Source organism: Electrophorus electricus, chromosome 22, assembly GCF_041902795.1.
Source record: "Electrophorus electricus isolate QZ-2024a chromosome 22, ASM4190279v1, whole genome shotgun sequence".
In the NCBI taxonomy this organism is placed as follows: domain Eukaryota; kingdom Metazoa; phylum Chordata; class Actinopteri; order Gymnotiformes; family Gymnotidae; genus Electrophorus; species Electrophorus electricus.
In genome coordinates, this window is record NC_137518.1 from 2,295,488 (window position 1) to 2,316,706 (window position 21,219).

The window sequence follows — 21,219 nt, forward strand, 5'->3', positions numbered from 1 at the left end:
TCAAAATCCTTCTTCCCGCTTTTATTTGCCAACAGTATGCAGGGCTGTCGAATGAGAAATGAAGGTTAAACGTGTTATCTCCATCTCCTCGAGAGGATATTTTGATGTGAGTCTGGGGAGAGAGCTGACAGCTGCGCTTATCTGAGGAGAGGCGTGTGTGAACCGTAACATGGGTACTCGGATGACTCTGTGGATTGGAGGAAGTGTTCGGTTCATTTCAGCAGAATGATAAAAAAATGGTCTGCTTGTTATTAGATTAGATTTTAGTAATTTGAGGGTCAGCCTTGAGATTCTCTGCATTTACTATACATGCACCTCCAAGGTATCTTTGAAAAATAATAGCCCTCAAGACACAAGAAGCCAAGGAATGTCATTTCCCAGATTTTTTTTTGAGGGGGGGGGGTGGCTATCAATTTTGGGGGGGTTCTCTTTTGGAAGCTGTTTGATTAACCTCAGACAAACTATTTCTTCAGCTTTCTCTACAGAGATTGGTTTCAAAACCTCAGAAAGGGAAAATGCTGTTCTCATGTTGCCATTTCTAAGGCGTTTCAATGTGAAATATAACAAAAGCTTTTATATTCTACTTCAGCCTTGAAGCATGGAGGGGTCTTTGCCTTTGTGGTTTAAACATCATCGCTCCTTATACTGTAGGTCATCGTATTAGTCTTCTGAAAACTTCATGCCTGTTTTAAAGATTGACTCGTTTAGAGGTTGATTTTCATAGATTTTGTTAGGTTTTGGTAGGGTTCTTGGTATTTAAGTGTAACCATACATTTTAAAATAATAATTAGAATAAAAAGTCAATAACTGAACTCTTTGGAGTCCAGGAATATGGCAGTAATAACATATACCAATCAAAAATATTCAATAGCTGTAACATCAAGATGCAGCAAACACTGACCAACTAAATGTCAGGGCTCTACAGTTTCTGATTTCTGCATTCACTCTTCAAGCTATAGCTGAATGCTGTGAGCCTCAAACAACCACTGCTGGTGTATAAAGATCTCTTCAGCATCTGATGAACCCCTCCCCACTCACAGCGTACCGTTCTGTCACACCTAATGAAGATTCTCCTACAAACCAAAGGATCTCACTGTGGTTTCAATGCATTTCATTTGTACGTTTCAACAAATTTCATTAACGGCGCCACAGACACAAATAAAGTTCAATAAACGTACATTTTAAACGTGTAATACAAAACTACCGTCATTTTCATTTTTTTTATTATTATCAGTATTTAATTTATTTTGTTGTAATGGCTTTGCACAGTATGGTCCCACTTTAATGTGAAAATAAGCTTTAGGCCTATTATATATGGCTTACCATTATCTCAATTTGTCAGCACTGGAAAATTAAAGGGGCATACAGAATTTGCCAAACGCTTTGTTTGGATTAATGGTGTTGCAGTTCACTGCACTCATTCATGTGCAGTTATTGCTTACTATCAATACGGAGTGGAGAGGAGGGGGTGACGAGGTCTCTCCTCTCCCTGCAGAGCAGTTAGGCTGATGGAATACACTGGAGGAAATGACAGAGCCTCTAATACAGACACAGAGAGAGAGAGAGAGAGAGGGGGAGAGCGAGGGAGAGCGAGAGAGAGAGGGAGAGAGAGAGAGAGCGAGTGAGAGAGAGAGAGAGAGGGAGAGAGAGAGTGGGGGAGAGAGAGAGAGAGAGAGGGAGAGAGAGAGAGAGAGGGAGAGAGAGAGTGGGGGAGAGAGAGAGAGAGGGAGAGAGAGAGAGAGAGCGAGTGAGAGAGAGAGAGAGAGGGAGAGAGAGAGTGGGGGAGAGAGAGAGAGAGAGGGAGAGAGCGAGGGAGAGCGAGAGAGAGCGAGTGAGAGAGAGAGAGAGAGGGAGAGAGAGAGTGGAGGAGAGAGAGAGAGAGAGGGAGAGAGAGAGAGAGAGAGAGAGAGCGAGGGAGGGGTCACAGAAAAAAAGAGATCACAACCAGCATGTCTGCATTAAGGAAGAACGGCAAAAATGCACATGGCCCTACATGGTTTCTAAAAATGGATGAACTGAATGAATTGTCCTACATTCCTCTATGTTCTGCTCTGTGGATCGAAATCCTTAATGCTTACTACTCCCCAATCAATTTTTTAACACATACATTTTTTGCATTTTAGGGGTCTGATTAATGGTGCCTGTGGTTGATCAATGTTGGCGCACAACAATACCAAATGTAAAAGTTGCCATTTATTTGGAGAAGTCATTTTATTTTATTTTTTTTAAAGTTTTTCTCAATGATTGATATATAACTTTATATATAACTTTATATTACTTTTGCACGTACCTCCTAAATAAGCCTACATAGATCTCTATAATATTGCACCCATCTTCATGGTTGTAAGGACTATTTATATCTGTTTCTCCTGTGCACAATACAATTTTTCCATTATTGCTTTCATAGTAGTTTTCTGGTCGTGAATTTATGTCAGCTGCAGTTTCAGGTGTAGGCACTGCCTTTCAGGTACATTAGAAACGATAAACATATACTCCGAACTATCTGCTAACCTCCTGGCTTTGACGAATGCTCTGGTTTTACTTCAGAAGCAGTGCTCATGAATGTATCACTCACATACGTATATTAAGAAAAATAAATGTTGAATCACAAAGACATAAGCAAGACTTTTGACTGTTTCAGAGTCTGACTCTGTACTTTGATGCCAGGTAGATCCAAGACGATGAACCTCCTTGTGAATTCTGTTCCGGTATCTTGGACTCATGGAATGGCTCAACTATACTGCGTTATTGCCAGAGGCCTAAAACCATTCTTTGAACAACTGACATCTGGCTGGCCTAATGGGTGGTAAGCCATTAAAAAAACAAACTCCTGGGTAGCTGTCCAAGATCTGCTGCCATGTGCCCTCTTAGACAGGCATTAATGTGCCACTAAACTTTCGGTTCAAAGATTTTGTGACTAACTACATCAAACACTAACAGTGTCTAGGTGCCCTTGCTTCATTAAAGCGTTTATTCATTCAGCTTTCATTTTTACCTTCAAGCAGAACTAATTTATGTAGGACTCAAGCATGCTGATACTGAACTAAAATCCTATTGAATAAAAAAGGGAAGAAGGCAATATATCAAAGCATCAGGTCCCTGTGCAGCACTACAAGGTAAAGACTGCGTCACCTAGACATGAAATCTCAAAGAACCCAAACCTCTGTCAAATGTGTGACCTCGATGTATCACTATACGTACTCCCCTCTGTGAATGGGTCCATTCTACATTAGCTTTAATCCACAATGCTGCTATTAGCCTGTGCTGTTATTACCCCAGCTAATGCCGACAGCATCCCATGTAGACTAAACACTCCAGATCGGTTGGCGGACGGGTTTAATCGAACGTAACAGCTAAAATGATGTTAACCGCAATGTGAGCTGTCTGATCAGAGGCTGGTTGGTACTGCGCTGTGTGTCTGCGCTCTGGTTGATATGGGACATGACCCACAGACTCTCAGATGTGTAACAGCTGCTGTCTTCCTCAGATCAGCTAGACACTCAACCATTTTTGGTTGAATAACAGGACCGAGTAATATGGTTTAAGTTTGTTTCGCTGCAGTGACTGATAAGGTGCTAGTGTTCTGTTGTACCATGTGGATCTTGCATATATATGGCAACCCTTCAGGAATGGTTTCGATCAGATTGATTAGTCTCAGGTGCCTTCAGACCACGGTTTTTCACCACAGTGATATGTTAACTAATATCACCTCATGCAATATTGATTATTAAGCAATATTCATTAACGTAGCACTGTGGTCGCGCACCGTGGTCTGAGAGGCTCAGAGTCCAGTGTGGTTTGATCAGTTCAAACGCACATGATTCAACTCATCAATCAATTGCCAGGTTTAATAGGTGTATCTGAGCAGAGCAATCACCAAACTCTCATCCAGACTCCAAATCGCCAAAGTCTCCTCCGGACTCTTGGCCTCCAATTAAATGAGCAGTGTAACAAAAATGAATAAATGGAGGTTGGTAGTGCTTCTTTATTAGAGTGTTTGCTTTATTTGCTATATTGAGGATAGTGAGGAATTCCCCAACTAACTGGTTTTGAATACACAAAGGCTTTAATCCTTCCTACATTTAGCTCAGGCTTCCACAAAAATGCATTTTTTGAGCAGCTGAACAAATGGCCAATCACAGAGACTTTCTAGCATTTCTTACTATCAAAACATTTTCAGCTTTAATTTAATTTACTCCTGACACCAACTCCTGATTAGATATAATTCTAAATCAGACACATTACATTATTAAACACCTCATTGCCAATATCATGGCCAAATGGATTCATTTTCTCACTTCTTCTAAAAATTGGACCAGCTGCTGTGTCCCACCCTTCACTCCACACCCACCTCCCCCACCCACCTTCGTCTCAGGGATGCCGTGGTTTCCCATGTCCCCCTGCCGTGGGACAGCTTCCTCCACGATTACTAATCTGGTCACACAGCCATACACCAGGAGTCATAATCCTTCCTGGGGCAAAGCGGGATGGGTCCCATTTCCCCATTTAGGACGTCTTCCACGAGGTGATGTGAGTGGGCAAAGGGGAGAGCTCTCACCCAGCGACGAGCGGTGATTCAGGCCTTAAAGACCGTGATTCATCCCGTCACACGTCCTAAAAGCCAGCTGCCACACAACAAAGAGGAGGCAGAAATGGAACTCGTATTATTTTTAGTCTCCTTTTGTGTGACACCGGCAGGGCTGTATAATATCTGGGCTTTTTCTTTCGATAATGGCTGAAATCTCATATACTAAAATGCACAGGATATTCAGTTGCTGGGACGACTGTTTTGATTTTTTTCCCCCACAAACGTTGCAATAAACACAAATGCATATGCGTACGTTTAAATTTACGTAAACATATGCATATGCATATATTTAAATTTACAGTGAGGCTAGATAGTAAAAAAGAGAGGGGGTACGTTCCCCCTAATTCCTTAGAATTCCTGGAGTGGAGCTAAATACATGTAACCACATCTATATCAACGTATTTCCCCTAACTACTGTGGGCTGTATAAGGTAGTTTTTATGTCAGAGTGCTCTGAATACCAATGAATATAGAGGGAAAGGGAGAATATGCACATCGTAGTCAATGAGGAGTCAATAACAATCAGATTTGATTTACATTGGACACATCTTTCTTATTTTCTAATTTTATTTCACTGAAAGTCTATTTATGTATTATTAAACTAATAAACATGATGGGATATTTTCATAGTCTTTTTTTTAGTTTACTTTTATCATGCTAATAATGTAAAACATGTTTATGTCTGTGTGTGATGTAATTTAGTTTTAGTTTCTAGTTTTCTTGCTTTCTTTCTTTCATTCAGCCTAGTTAATCCCCAAGGGCTGGACGTGACCTATTTTCAGACGTCGTGCTCAGTCTTGTGTCGGCATCCAGCAACACGCCACCTGCTGGAACCACCTTAAAGAAGCCACACCCCCACCCCACCCCCACTACCATTGTAGGAAACGGTAGTTCACTTCTCCTTCACAGTTATGTCTCTGGAACCTCTGGAAACCAGTATGCAACATGTGAGCCTTGGTGCTAACCCTCTGAAGGCGCGGAGCTGGGTTGCGTCCTGTGCCTGCATCCTGTTCAGTGGAGCCACTTGAGAGGCAAAGTCCAGTTGTCCCAGATGCTTTGCCCCCGTGTTTTTTTTATTTATTGTCTCTGCACCGGGAAACTGTTGCCGAAAGCCACGGGAACACGGGGCTTGTTGAGCAGACCTCATTTGCACATTAGATTATGTGTTTGCTTGTGAGTCCCATGTGGTGGCAGGCACGCTTTGTTGCGTAACAGAGGTTTTGGAAGGCCTTGTTGGCAGCCACAGCGAGTTGCACATGCACCTTATGTGAATCGGGGGTGAGGTGGGCAGGGGGGGGGTTTAATGGGCTGTGCACAGACCGGGGCCTCCATGCACGGGACTATCCTGTTTGTCCTCGGTTAGATCTAAGCGTCCTGCACCTGAGCCGCAGACGGCTTGGTGAAAACCAGAGCCCTGTCTGCATAACCGTGCAGGGGGATGTCTCAGCTGAGTGGAAGCACAGTGAAAGAAGAAAAAAAACAATGCATGCATTTCGCAGGCTCATCCTACTCACCCTGCCAATTCAACATTAATAAACTGAAGGTAGAACATTTCAAAGTCAACAAAGCATGAATCACTTTTGAATAGACTAGAGACTACAGTGGATTCCACAGAACATATCCTATATTGATGACACCCACCAGATATAGATATTGATGATATCCTCAGGGTGTCTATCCTCTGCATTAGGTCTGGACTTTATTCAGAAGGGATTTTTCCTCACCCTTCATTTCCATAGACGAGTGTTTGTTCTTGCTGTGAAGAGCAACAGCTACATGTGATTAAAATGAAGTGACATTTTTTAAAATGATCCAAAATAAATTGGGTTACTACATCTTCTAAATGTGAATGTTTTTTTCTATTGCTGCGTGAACTGCAGTACTAAACATAATTAAATAAATATATCTAAATAGGTAAGAATACATTACAATGCCAGCATTACAGTGCAACTACACCATTAATAAACACAGAGTACAGATTATAAATGCTTTGTTACACATTGTTACTTAGCATATTAAAACAGAAATAAGGATGTAGTTACACAGTCTCCAACATGTGGTATTTTAACGTGTTTGACACAAAACACAACTGTTTAAAGACACTGATGTAATTCGAACGGTTTCTCTGTCCATTCCCATTTCCCCAGCCTGCAGTTTTAAGTAAAAACAGAGATCAATACAGAATAAAGAGGGTGTGGAAGCCCCAGAAAATGGGTCTCACCTCCTCGACGGACATCTGGCTCGTGGTCTGTCAGCCCAGGAGCTGTTACGTAAATACCATTTAAGGGTTGCTGAACCAAAAGGCTTCCCTTGAGTGTTTCTTCACCACGTAACGTCTCCTCGCACTAGCAGGGAGAAGCAAGACCACCCGTGACAACTGTGTTAGATGCACTTTGCTCTTAAGAGAGGGGAGACCTTGCGTTGTCCCTGCGGCGCGAGCCATATGGAACGGAGCAGTACTTCGCTGTTGACGCTGCCCTCTAGAGATGTGAGACTGCACATAGGAGCTCCAGCTCCAGGCTGAGGGAGCAGCCCGGGACGACGACCAGAACAAGCGGGTGGTCCCCTACAGTGCCGTCCCACGCCCGAGGAAGTGAGCTGTCTCTGGGCTTTTTCTTTCTTTTTATTTAGCGCCAGCTCAGTGTCTTTTGTTCTCTTTCCTTTTCTTTTTACGTCACAGCTCTGCCTGGTCATAAATCACGAGGAAGGCTGGCTGAGGACGTCGCCACGAATGGTCAACGCGTGTGCACAGACGGACGGCCGAGCAGTGCGCTCAGCACTGGCGCCAGTTCACTAGTGACGGTGCGTTAAATACTGAACGGGCCGGAGTGCGTTTCTGTATGTGCGTGCGAGACCCCTCTACCCTGCATCGTTTTGAATCAACTCCTGTTGGACTGTTCTCGCCTTTATGCACAAAGCCAAGATCAAACTTCTGCCTACACTTGATATGCCCCTTTTTTTTTTTTTTTAATGAGGACTGTTATGGGATTGGACATGAATATTGCAGTTTCTGTCCCGTTGTGTGGGTTTATATGACAAACCAAAGATGGGTTTGCTACACACAACAAAGTACTCCAGTAGACCTTGAGATAGCATTTCGCTATTCATCCACTGTGCGTGCACTTCTCCATAATTAGCTTGTAGGTGTGCTCTGTTGAAGAGGTCAGCTTTATCATTTCTAAATTGTGGATGAAATTTCAAGAACCTTGGATCTTGTGCCCTGAGAGGCACAGAACAGCAACTCCCTCGCCATAAAGACTACTATCACTTTTAATAACACTTAATAGGAGAGGAGAATGAAAATGAGAATTGCACAATAAGCTTTTTTTTTTTTTTTTTTTTTTTTGCATTATCCTTACTCGAGTTAGTGAAGTAGACTTTGCATTAAAAGATAATACCTGACAGGTATACAGACAAAGCAGAACAAAAGATATGGAGTCTAATGGCTGGTGTGTTTACCAGTGTGTTTACCAGACCACATTGGCACACAGCAGGGATGGGAGGCAGAAATGGATCTACTGGGCTCGTTTCTGGCACACAGGAGTGCTGCCCGGCTCCTAGAATCAGATTGCCTGAGGTTCAGGGGTCAGAAGTCATGTGTTGCTGGGTTCCTGCATTTGCTGATTTGGCAAAATAATCTGTGGGGAAGGCCATATTTGCATACTTCCTTATTTACATAATTTCTTGTTTTGAATGAATAAATCAACAGTTCACATTAGTTGGCAGAGTAAATACCATTGCCTAACACATTTAGTGCTTTTTTTGTTGTTTGTTTTAATTAGAATTGTTACGGAGTTAAATTAAGTAAGAAAATATCATTTGGAACCGCTAATATTATTAGTAGTAGCAGTGTTAATATTGTAGTCCACTTCCTATGTGCAGAATTGGCTCGCATTTGACTCCTAATGAGGAGGCTTCAGCCATATATTATATGAGCTGCATATGGGTTTATATTCAACATATATTTCTATCACTGATTTATTCAACGTCCCCTCACTATTCTTCCTCTCTTCTCACACACGTGCTTGCGCACGCGTACACACACAAACGACACTTTTAGCTGAAGAAAAATAGTTAATCAATACATTTTATGTCGAGGACAATACGTTGTCTTTGATGGTTGTTGTTACAGTTTAAACTTCTTTTTTTTCTATGCGCTTTGCGGGTAATGTAGAGAAAAGTGTAATCATGTATGTGGTTATAATGATCTTTAAAAATCCTTTCAAGTGGGTTGAAAAAAAACCCAACAAATCCGCGAAAGCAAATCGGTTTAGTGGACAGAATTAGGGAGCAAGGGTTCGGAACCAGCGTTGGATTAAGGAAAATTGTGTGAAATAAAGAGCGAGTGATCAGGAGTGACTGGATGTGCGTGTGTCTGTGTCGGGAGGGGGGGGGGAGAGAGAGAGAGAGAGCGCCCCTGAGTGAAGAGCGCAGATTTTCATCCAAATCTATATCTATTTTTTAATCCTCAACCGCCGCCGTTTGCGAAACGCTTTGTCGTGCGTCGGGGAGCTGTTTCTCCACGCGCGGCTTCAAATCATTTTCTCTTCATCTCTACCGGCTCCTCGAAGCAGTATTTATTTTAAACTTCACATTCCCACCGACACTTGCACTGCATCATGAACAGTTTGTGGGGACCACCAGATCGCACACCTTTGGAATGGTGGGGATTACGCAGAGAAGAAACGGGGAGCATGTAAACGCCAATGGAGTTTGGGATTTATTGCAAAATATGGGGAAAATGACCGTGTTGTCTTTCTGCTTTCTGTTGTGCGCAGATCTATTGGATTTAGCCTTCGGTAAGTAACGTGCATGTACGTGGAACAATTTTGCACCGTGTGCGACGCATAGCCTAAATGAAAACAATTACCCATCCTCTAAAGCATCTAGGATTCATACAAAAGCATATTCTACATAAGCACTGTGAGCCATGCACACGGATCTATCACAGGCTTGCACTCCATTATATTTCATGCCACTTCGATTTAACTTCTTGTCGCCAGCCGCTGCTTGGTTTTATGCGGCGGGCTTCGTGATCCTCGTAATATTCCGAGTCTGTCGTGGCATTCGGCGGGATGGCATCGTTGGGTAGGGCTCCAATGACAGGGCACAGCCGCGGGCATTGGAAAAGCTGCTTTAATGCCCATTTTCAAAGTGGTTCGCCTTACACGTCGAAATATTCGGGCGTTTTGATGAAAATCGGAGGCTCGTCACCTGTCGTTGCACAAAACCCGATTATTCCTGTGCATGGAAGGCACGAATAATCACTGCAAATTGCGGGGTTCGTCGATGGTGTCGTTAAAGTGCGAAGGAATAAATACGACATTATCGTAAACATGTAAACATGTTTTGTAAATAGCATCAAAGTTTGTTTAAGGTCGACTGTCTCCTTGAAATGGCATCGCAGGAAAGATATGTTTGAACATGCCGACGGACACATTATTCAAATTGCCTGCGATTGTTATAATGCAGCCGCGAGCTGGCAACTCTCAACACTAAACTTCCCTTTCGGTAATTCGGAAATATTGTTTCAGTCGATGAAGAAGGTTCATGCCATCGTGGAACCAGCCTGCCCGTTGCAAAACCTCTTCCGGCAACCTTTAATGTCAGTCGCCAAAGTAATTTAAGGGCATTTTAACGAATTCAGCGCCTTCATCAAGCGGCCGAACGGGTGCGTAACGGGTGCGTAAAAATGACGAGAACAGGCGGGGAACGGCGCCGCTGGCGGGGAACTGTTGCCTATCGATTGATCTTTATCCCAACGCTTTCGGCTTTTCCACTTAGTAGCGCCAGACAAGTCAAATGCTGCAATAATCCAGCCTGCGAAGCGCCTAACGCACTGTACACGATGGCAAGTTTTGGGGCGTAATCTGTACACAGTGCACAAGGAATCATGCGTGCATGAACAGCCTTAGCGTTGTCATCCCGACAGCTGTAGCGTGCGGGGACTCGCGCGCTATGGTTCAATGATCTCGACGCGCGTGCCAGTGCGTGCTCCAGACCAGTATCGTGCCTGGTGGAGGGAACAGGGGGCAGGCTAATCTCACGATATATGTTTGTCTCGCCGCTCGAGAACCAGGGGTTTCTCACGAACATGCAGTTGTTGTTTTTTTTTGCAAAATTTTAATACAGATTCAGATTGTTGGATGCATGCTTGCATGCTGTTAGAGCTGCTTGTGTCTGTGAGCGTGCGAGCGTGCGTGCGTGCGTGTGTGTGTGTGTGTGCGTGTGTGTGTGAGAGAGAGAGAGAGAGAGAGAGAGAGAGAGAGAGAGAGAGAGAGAGAGAGAGAGAAAGGAGAGCATTAATGCATAGATGGTCATTCTAGCTACATTCAGTATTAAGTGAATATTTTTATCTTAGAAATGTAAAAAAATCTAAAGCCACATTGAAGTATGTTGTGTACCATGCATGTAATCATTTGCTCCAGAGACAGGAACTTGCACCAGAACTGCACAGCAGGCAACAGTCAGCCAGCGTTGCCAGTGACGACAGCAATTCCATAAGTAAACAGGACACTTCCACCTCAGCAAACAGTGCAACATTTCATATAGAAACCTAGTCACCGTGTAATTACCAGGTAATCAGACCTGAAAATTGGGCGGGCTTTTTATGTAGCTAATCATCCAACTTTAAATGAAACAGGTGTACAAAATACCCGTCATAACTGCGATTCATCTTAACTGAAACAAAGCAAGTCGGTTCCGTATGCAGCCATGGTGCCAGCTTGCACCCTCTGCTCCATCCTTCCAGTGTTTTATTGCCCACACCTCAAAGTGAGTGCCACAGATTCACCCATCATTTTAATGAGGTCGAACCCTTATTACTTCCAATAATGCCCTTTGGACCTTCTCGGCACGCCCTGCGGTGTGCTACGGGGGAGAGGGCTTCCTGAGAGCGCAGCAGCCTGCCCCCGTCCCACCCTGCAGGTTACCCCATTTCCGCTCTTAAGAGAGTTCATCCCCGGCAGATCCATCATTCTTAGGCTTACTGATGCTTCTGATACAGACACCGACAACTGCCGTTGTGGACTCTGATCATCACTCTTTGACCTTTGCACTCATATCTCAGAGAGACTAGATGTGACCTTCCTCGAGATTTGGCACTAGAAAAATAAACATAGTACAGCAATCTTTCAAAGCTTGTCAAACAGAATATTCAGTGATGGCTTCATGTTGCCTTATTTGCAAGTCCCAGCACTGCTGTTAGCGTAGGTAGAGCGGTTTCATTATAGATTATACTCTATACTCACTCAGCATCATGCAGTTACACCATCTCTGTTTCGGTGCTTGAATTTTGGAAGTCATCACTTATGTCAATGGGATGTGAAAGCAACCATTGTGGGATTCTTGATGGGCTGTGTCCCTTCTGGGTGTCATTGACACAGTTCCGCTCCTCTGCTGGGTCAGATCGTACGTTCTGCATGAAGGTTAATGATCTACACCCCTGCCGTTCATGCAGGCCGCACGTCTACGGGAATCATGCGCTCACCTTCGCGCCTCTCCTTCTGATGCAGTGCACTACCCTGCCTCTCCTTTAAAACCCCTTCAATCCTCTGAGTTTCTGACCTCAGCCTCAATCCTCTGATTTTCTGACCAGAGCTATAAATGGAGCTCTCAGGACTTGGCACTGGCGAGATGACAGAGCTGGAAGCTTAAAAGCCTGGGATCCATCAAAGACTTTGGCCTCTCAGTGGCTCCAATGAGGACAGCAGCGATTGGAGCGCAATGCTGATGGCTCCCCCTGCCCAGCCTCACGCCGGGCCATGCGCACAAACGTGAGCCATTAGTGCTAGTGTCATCAGGTAGCATCAGTCATGGGTCTGCACTTATGACCGGGCTGCCAAACTGTAAGGCATAAATTTGGAAAAAGCCGGGTGAAGGGAACAATGAAGCAGACCCGATGGGCAGAATGTCAGTAGGGCCGGGCTTGCGTCTCGTGAGTTTATTGCGCAGAAGGAGACGGACTGGCCTTGGCAACTGAACGGGCATACGTGTGGAGGGGCGTCATAACCGCTTGTGTTATCTTTTCATCCTTTGAAGCTAACTTACAGACAAGCAAGGGTAATTAAAGCATTACGCAAGATGTCTGCGGGCCCCGATAATGAAGTCGAGTCCAAACATATGGCTTAGGTCATGAAATATGGTCAATAGACAGAATTCTTTATGGTGTTTCTTTTCCTCAGAAGCAATGTCCACAACTAGTAGAGGTGCTCATTCAAAAAATGTATATAATGACATATCCTGCACTGATGTACTGACGTGTGTACACTGGATGGTTTAAGAAGAAAAATTAAAATAATTCAATCTGCACAAAGAATCTGACATTCTCAGCTTTACTGGGTTTGGAGTAAATTTGTCTTTTGGAGGAACTGTATTTTCTCTGTGGTCTCCACACGAATTTGATCTCATATTTCAAGCTTTTAGGAGCTCAGAATCGTTCAACAGACTAGTGTGGGTGGTAATTCTTCTCAGAGATTAAATGATTAAAAAAAAATCATCTGCAGAGAAATATTTTGTTAGTTTAAACATTTCAAATATTCACTCTTTCCTTAAATAACGATGTTCCTGAGGTTATTTAGGTGAGCCTTGTGAGTACCAAAAGTGTCATTCCGGCATTTGTGAAATGAACCTTAGAATAAAGCACTGTAAAACCCCTTTGTTTTTTCAAACTTGACCCAGAAAGCCTGATTTTGAACCCTCCCAAAGTCCCGCCTCTGAGAAGCCCCTCCCCCAACTGTCTACTCCCCTGCCGTCTTGGCGTCTTTCGCGTTTTAGTCAACGGGGCCGCGCCGCCTGGCCTTTGAACGGTCCCGAGGGCGGCCGTGAACCCTTCCACCCCTCGCCATGTTCCCTGATTGGAACGGTGCTGCTAGATCCAGTGACTCATGGCTGTGGACCCATCCAGGCACTTCAGCCTACCCGTCTCCCTCATTACAGAGCTTTAATGCATCAGGACTTTGATTCCACCCCCATGGAATCATCTCCAAAGAGCTCTTCACTGACCACTTTCACATGCGCTCTCTGTTTCCTTGTAATAACTAATAGTTCTGGCTAAAGGGCAGTCTGGATAAATAACCCCAAGTTTGTCATTTAAGGCATTTTTAGAGTCAAACTGGAGCTTCTGTAAGGAAAGTAGAGCAGCAGGACTTTTCCACCCTGTAATGGTAGCCACGGGAACAGACTGTTTACTCCAAAACAGATGCTGAAAAACACGTATGTATGCGTTCTGGTGGAAATGCTAGACTATCAATATGTTGACGAACGTATCCGGATGTTGCTATAATGGTCCCATGTACACACGGCATCAAATTGTGCTTGGTATCTCAGCATTTCCAGTGCGATGACGCGTGGATGCCTGAGAAACCTGTATGCAGCATATGATCATAGAGCATTAGGCATATTCTAAATCAGACGTGTGCTCTGCATTTCAGAGAACGATGTTTAGGTGAGCGCTGAAAGATCTGAATGCACGGCTCTTCTGTAACATCCGAATTTGAATGCACATGGGAACGTGGTTGTTTCGAGACGTGAAAAGCCCATTGCAGTGTGTTCACTAATAACCTAGTAGTTGTTCCAGCTTTGTGAGATGCAGAACTTTAATGCCACGTGAGCGCACACGGATCGGACGTCTCGTCATGTCACCTGCCAGGGAAAAAAACACAGGAAAATTCTGCATGCCGGCACGAGTTTAGATGCAGCGCCACTCCTTACGACTACGCGGGCCACGTAGTCGTTTACTCTTCCCACCACATTTTCCCAGTAGTCCGGCAGTCTGCTATGGTCTGACCTCTGACTCATCCCACTTGCAGTGCTCAGGATGACACACACTGATTTGTTTACTCAGGGTGGTACTTATCTTCTCGATGCCCATGACTTCAGGTCTTTGGCTACTCTAACTTACCTGGAGAGCTCTGGCAGGACTATAAATAAATAGTTTGGGGTAAGAAGCCACTGATGAGTATTTTGAGTAGTAACAGCCCTGCTAAGAATACTCACTTAAGCATACTAACGCTTACTTATACATACTAATGTGCAAACTTACTCCCCATCCTTTTTAACAACTGAAAACGAGTCGAACAAACGGAGAAATGACGAAACGCACAGCGTCTGACAAGCTGGACGACCTCCAGCAGAGAAAACTCCACTGTTTACCTTTGCAGAACTGTACACAGTGCATGGTTAATCGTTCTTGACTGAATGCTACCTGAGCCAAAAGGTTGTTTTACCATGCAGCAGACACAACGTGTCTTTGCAGTTGAGAAATGTAACTATTAGTGCTTGTTTGTTTGCTTGCTTGCTTGCTTACGCCACACTGCGTCTGTTTTCTGCAGTGTCTTCTTAGAGGTTTGGCTCAGCACTTTCACCAGTGGCAGAGAGGAAATCCAATTCCACGGGCTTCAAAAAACCAGTGACCTGTGGCCAGTTTTCTTTATTGTTAAACTCTGGAATATCAGTCCTTAAGATGCAGTTGAACAACACGCCATCGGCCGAGCCCCCTCGCACTTCATAGGGCGATGCACAGCAATGCTTGACTGAACGGTCTGAAATGAATTTATGTCGGCTGAAGTCGGCTGAACGGTCTGAAATGAAGTGATGCTGTGTGTATTTGTCTTTAAACGCATGTTGACGTTGTCAGCCCAGGCCACGGACATCACCCAGGCCTCATGAACATATAGTGGTATAAGCAATGCTTGAAACTCAACTGACATGCCTGAATGTGTGTTATGGGTTCAGATTTGAATATTTTCATTATATTATGCCTTATGTGATACTCCATGACATTTACATAATCTACTAGATTTTCAACATATATTCAATACATTAAATTCCATTAAATGACACACTTGCAAAATCTGCTTGAGATATCTTTAAAATGCAAATCTTCTTTAAAATGTTTGGGTTTTCCTGCTGCACTAAGTGTATATGACAAATATCATTAATGATTCGATGATGCGAAACATTAGTTAAATTAGAAGAATGACAAAACAAGAAATTTATTATGATGTATTAGAATTTACACTCTGTAAATCACTAAATCCCAGTAAAGAACCACCTGATTAAGATGGGAGATATTATAGGGGAAACAGATCTATCGTTTAACGTTGCTAATGTTTCTACTAGAACAGGTATAAACTTGTACAGACAAGTACAACGATTGCTGTGACATTTAGTAAATACAAAGCAGTGTTGGCAAGCATATATTTAAATGTGTTCTAATTTATGCGCATTAGTTACTGTCGTACTACATATGAATGGCAGGTAACCACTGAGTTCTCTTTGCTCATGTTGACTGCTTGAAGCCTGTGGGTGACTTGTGCCAGGAATAAATAGAAAGCAAGTACCTGCACTCACAGCATCTAGGTGGCGCTAGAGGCATAGCTCACATCATTGGTTCAGGTGAAGGGGTTTCACATTTCTGTACCACTGTTTTTGACAATTTTGTACATAATGCTAGTCATCAGATCATATTCTTTATCATTACATTGAGACACAGCTAATATTTTCCTAATTTTAGTATAATAAGAAGAACCACCCGTCAACCAATCAATCAATCTGACAGTGAATAAAAAACCCAGTGTTCTGTGGTTCCTGAGATAGCTCTGTTTGTAAATTATCTACTACATGGTATTCAAAGACTGCAGCTGGCTGCTTCTAGCTCATTGGCTTCACTCTTTCCCCAGAAGAAGAACATGCTAAATTGTTAAGCATCACCCTCTGTGGTCCGACATACTGCTTGGGGGTCTTGTGAGGTTCTGGTATTTAGGCCATGAATTCTGAAAGTTTCACTGGGGTCAAAACCATAGATTGATTTCTGGGGCTCTGTTGGACCAATTTAGACCAGTTCTCGCTCTGTTTATTTCCAGAGTGTCTTAAGTATTTCAAGTCAAATGGAACAGTGGGGAAGTCCTTTAATCATGATGCATTTTATAGCTACAAAAAACTCCCAGGACCTACTGGATTGCAACCTAATTGATCGCTTTCACAGTCAAAACCAAAGAATATTTATGATGGAATTCAGACATATTTAGTGCTAAAAATATGTACATACACAGGATTTGTAATATAGAAACTAGAATTCCATCCATGCATAAGTATACCTAATTATCATTACAAAAATACATATTACCTTTTCTGACAAGGATTTCAGATCTCCAGTCACGATCAAGGGGAAAAAAAACCCACATTATTTTAGCAGTCGTGTTTATATTATTTTGCTCTGGTCATGCAGGTAAAGTGGTTTGTCCATTGATTTCTCAAGGGTTTTTCGTATTGATCTAAATCTCTCATTGTATTCAGGGTTAATTCAAACAGGTCATAGTGCAGAACCACGCTGTTTAATGAACCTCCAGTAAGCCGGAGTCTACTCATTGTGCACAGAGCAGGTGTGCTCGGCATGCGCAGACGAGCGCGCTATTGCACGTGCCCTTTGATCCTTGCACACAGCAAAGTCGAGGTTTAGGCAAATGCATTGCTCTGAACATAGAGCGCCAAATGTTGCGTTTGCGCTTTCTGTTTATTTATTTGTATTTATTTATTTATTTCCCCTTTTTTTCTCTCTTAATAACACGCATTGCCGTAAACCCACCTGAAATTCTTCCCGTACTCGCTAATTTAGCTAAATACGTCTAGGTACAGGCGAGCCGTTATACAGGAAACAGAGCCAGTCTGGTGTGTTGGGAGTTGAAGGGACATTAGCAGGTGGGTGCTTAGTTGTAGCTTGATGTCGTGGGGATATATCTTTTTTAAACTTATTATTCCAAAAGGTATATTTTAATCCCTGCTCATTGCGCAATGGTTTTAGAGTCATGGAACATCTGAGCACCGCCATTCACTGATAAGTGGGTGAGCCAATATATGACGCCATGCTCTAAACAATATTAATACCAGTTATTATTTAGTATTTTTAATACTTAATATGTATTTAATATTTTTCCTATGTTGACCTAGGCAATTTTGTTGCAGTGAATTTGTTGCATCATTGCACATAAAGCATTCTGTATATCCAAATATATATTATATAAATATATATTTTGCTTCAACTTCGAATTGTCACAAACATAATTCTGCTGGTCTTTAAAAGTGACAAAAGTGACATTTTATAACATGAAAAATAAATTTATTGTGTGATTCTAAATTTTCACACCATTTTATATAGCAATAACAAGACAGGGCCACCCACCAGTTCTTCATGCGGAGCAATAAACAATGCACAAGTTTAGCTTCTCTCACATTTTATCAGGGGAACATTTCCCCAGTACTCTGTGCCAAAGTTCAAGCTAAGATGTTCGTGTGAAAGCTCGGTGTAATCATTCAGACCATCATATTTCTTCTCCTTGCTGGTGGAACCCAGAGTTTGGATTGCACCCAAGCTCTCAGACACGTTGTGTAGGGCAACGCTTAAGTGTCTCTTATCTTGCGTCGAACTCGTCATTTCCGCGCCGTAGATCTCCCTCGCAGGGCGCTAAGTGATGCAGGATTGTGAGATGAGGCCTCCATTTCCATCTGGGCTAATCTGGAGAGAGGCAGCAGCCCCGATCGGGGACTTTAAGAGCTGTGCTCTGAGAGATGATCCGTCTGCCTGTGACAGCTGGTTCTGGCTCACAGCAAATCAGAACAGATATTGGCAGGGCCGGGGTGGGCATGGCTGGCTCATTTCTCCACCAATCGCTGGCTGATGACGCCCCCATTTAAGGGTTATGTAATATGTTTATGCAAGAGTGGAATCATTATAGAGAAAGGCATGTTCCCAGCGACATGTGTTTGTCTCATAGCCGCAGACTAGATCAAGTCAGTCGTCATTTATACGTCAGCTTGAACGGTGCTTTGTGTCACTGATAGCCCTGAAAACAAGCGCTGTGTCCTGTACATGTTCCACATCTTAGACGCAGATGCATAAATTGTCGAAGGCCAAAATGTGTCAGTGGCCCGTAACACAAGTGGAGCTAAATTGAAGCTGTCGTGTTGATGTTCCTCGTGGCCTGCTGTGATGATCCTGAAGGGGTTGCGGTCCGCTGACATTTCGGTCACGCCAGCGCAGAGAAGCGGGTATGAAGCCACCTCCCCTTCGCTATACACCTAAACCAACGGACTGCAATTGATTTGACCATTAGAGAAGAATGAACCCTGTCTGGCTGTTGAATCTGTGTATTGTGTGTCCAAAATGTGCCAACCAGCTCTTAGCAATGCTTGTTTTTTGAAAATTTTTATTTCAATCAGAAAGGCAATTACTGCATGACCATTTCGAACTGAAGAGGACATAATACATGTTGCTTTTCAAAAAATGTTCTCTTCCCACCAGACAACCGACTGTGTCACGTACTAATAACAAAAATAAAGAACAGACAAAGAAACTGCTCTTTTCTTCAGTCTTCCACGCTCATGCGCTTGGGTCTCAGTGGTTTGGGGCCTGTAGACTACGCATACGCTGCTGGTTATCTTTACCATCTTATTCAGGGATTTGGAAGCTTTTGTAATCACAGATTGTAATCTTTCGGAAGAACAAGCCATTCTTCTGCGTCTGTCATATTAATATGCACATACAAATGGTGCTGGCAGCACCAGAAAACACCTTCTAATGTCCTGAGATTATGAGAGCACGGCGCCGCTCATTCCTGTCTTTCTAGTGCACCCTCCCTGTCATTTCCTCCACTCATTCCCAGAGGCTGGGGCACTCATATATTTTCATCAAGCACTCCCAGTTGCACAACACATGCGTAATTACGTGTTAGGTTTTCCTTTGGTGTGCTAGGAAATGTAGAGAAACAAACGTCGCTTGTCTGGATGTCCATAAATCGCTGGATGTCGGTGCTGGGAGCTGCATCCAGCAGCATCCAGGATGCAGATCAGTTGGCTGCCAGCTCCTTCTCCGCATTCGGCGTAGATGGGCTCTGGAGATCATGCTGAGATCTGACCCTCTCGCTGCTCGCGTGCACAGAGATACCCACGGCCTTCGAAAGCCGCGTATATTAGCGTATATTAGCGCTTTAGACTGATCTGGACACACTGCACTGGGGTAATACAGTCAGTATTGTATTACGTGTGTTATATCAATTATTATGCGGTTGTGACTTTACAGCCCAGTTCTTCAACTGTTTTCGTTAGCGTGTCGGCAGAGAAAACAGTCATGAAGGTTTTTGTCGTGTAAATGTGTTAGTGAATTAAAGTTTATTTATGGGCATAAATATATACATTTTTTTTCTATTTACACAATTAGGCCAGTGAGCTAAAAGTATTTTTTGAGAATGTGTTTACAAAAACAACTTCTTCTTACAATGTCAGTACAGCTGATGGCATGAAATAATTGTAGATATGAATCTCATTTTATTATGTGCTTTATACACTATAAAATCAAATGGAGTTTAACGTGCTGTAATATCTAGGTTTTTATCTTTAATTGGATAAAACATAAAACCTTGTCCAAAGATGTGCTTCTATGTGGCCAGTTTATGTTTATCGTTATTTTCAATTTCTTTTAGAAATTAGTACAGTTTCAGGACCAAATTGTGTTAAATGCATTTACTAAACATTAACTGGCTTCTCATAATGTTGACTTTCTGACCATCGTTCACATAAAATATGTCTATTTTCTCTTTTCAAGCATAAATGGGGGGTTTTAAGCCAAAAATACATAGTGTAATCCTACCTTGAAATCCCGTAGCCCTGCTAGCTACAGGTGTACTCTACAGCCACAGTCTTAGTCGTGGTTTTGGCGTGGTAAGTGAAGGTGTCGGTCAGTCATCACTCGGCAGGCTTCACAAGCGACTTTCCCCCCAGCGTCTCTACCCAGTTTCTCCTCAGCTTACCCGTTAGTGCGACTTACACTCGTGTGTTGCGCGTAAACATGCTAGTGTAGTAATATTGCTTCATTACTGTAAACGAAACTCATAAAATGGACCTCAAATTAGGATAAACACTTACCAGCCATCTAGATGAAAACACACTGGACATTAACTACAGTTAGAGGCTGTTGACATGTGCAGTTTTGTCAGCACCGTTCTATCCCATGTGTCACTGGTTGGTTTCTGACCACGGTACCATTGAAGACATAGAGGGTATTATTTTGGGTGGTGTGTGGGGCTAATACAAGGTTGTCAGGTGCAGAAATATTGCATTGGTTTATACATGTGTCAGTGTAACTGCTGGCTTGAGAATGGCCCAACCCAAAAAATATCCAGAACACACCATTGTTGATGGGCTAGAAAGATCTAATACAATATATATATATATATAATTTTCACATATAGTTTATACCATTTACTAGGAGTAAATTTATTTTTCTCGTGTCTGTAACCTTGGAGATACTGGAGACATTCTTACTTGATGTATGTGCTTTGAATGCATATAACACTATATGAAATATTGCTGCATATTCCACTGCAATTTACTGGACAAACACGTGTGATGCCAGACGTGTGGTATGTTTGCTGTGGGATTATCTGGAGGGAAAACGTCAGGGAGGGGAGGACGACTTTGTGGCTGGCAAACAATTTATCAAATAGTGGCTTTAGCGATTTTAGCTGCATTGTGGTTAAACTGCGGTTGCTTGGATCCCAAAGCAATGGGGGCTTTTGTTATCCGTAAACATAAACACCCGCTGGTGTTTTTTGGTGTTTTGGAGTTCATCGTGTTCGG

At 43.0% G+C, this 21,219-nt stretch overlaps 1 protein-coding gene across 2 annotated transcripts in view; it reads left to right on the forward strand.

Moving 5' to 3' along the window:
• The first annotated feature begins 8,998 nt into the window (after window positions 1-8,998).
• The window catches only part of igsf21a (immunoglobin superfamily, member 21a), a 158,502-nt gene continuing 146,281 nt past the window's right edge, over window positions 8,999-21,219 (forward strand). For both annotated transcript variants that reach the window (XM_035520667.2, XM_081705611.1), the window contains exon 1: window positions 8,999-9,386. In XM_035520667.2, coding sequence (XP_035376560.1) covers window positions 9,248-9,386 — 139 coding nt within the window. In that variant the 5' untranslated portion in view covers window positions 8,999-9,247. The remainder of the gene's footprint in view (window positions 9,387-21,219) is intronic.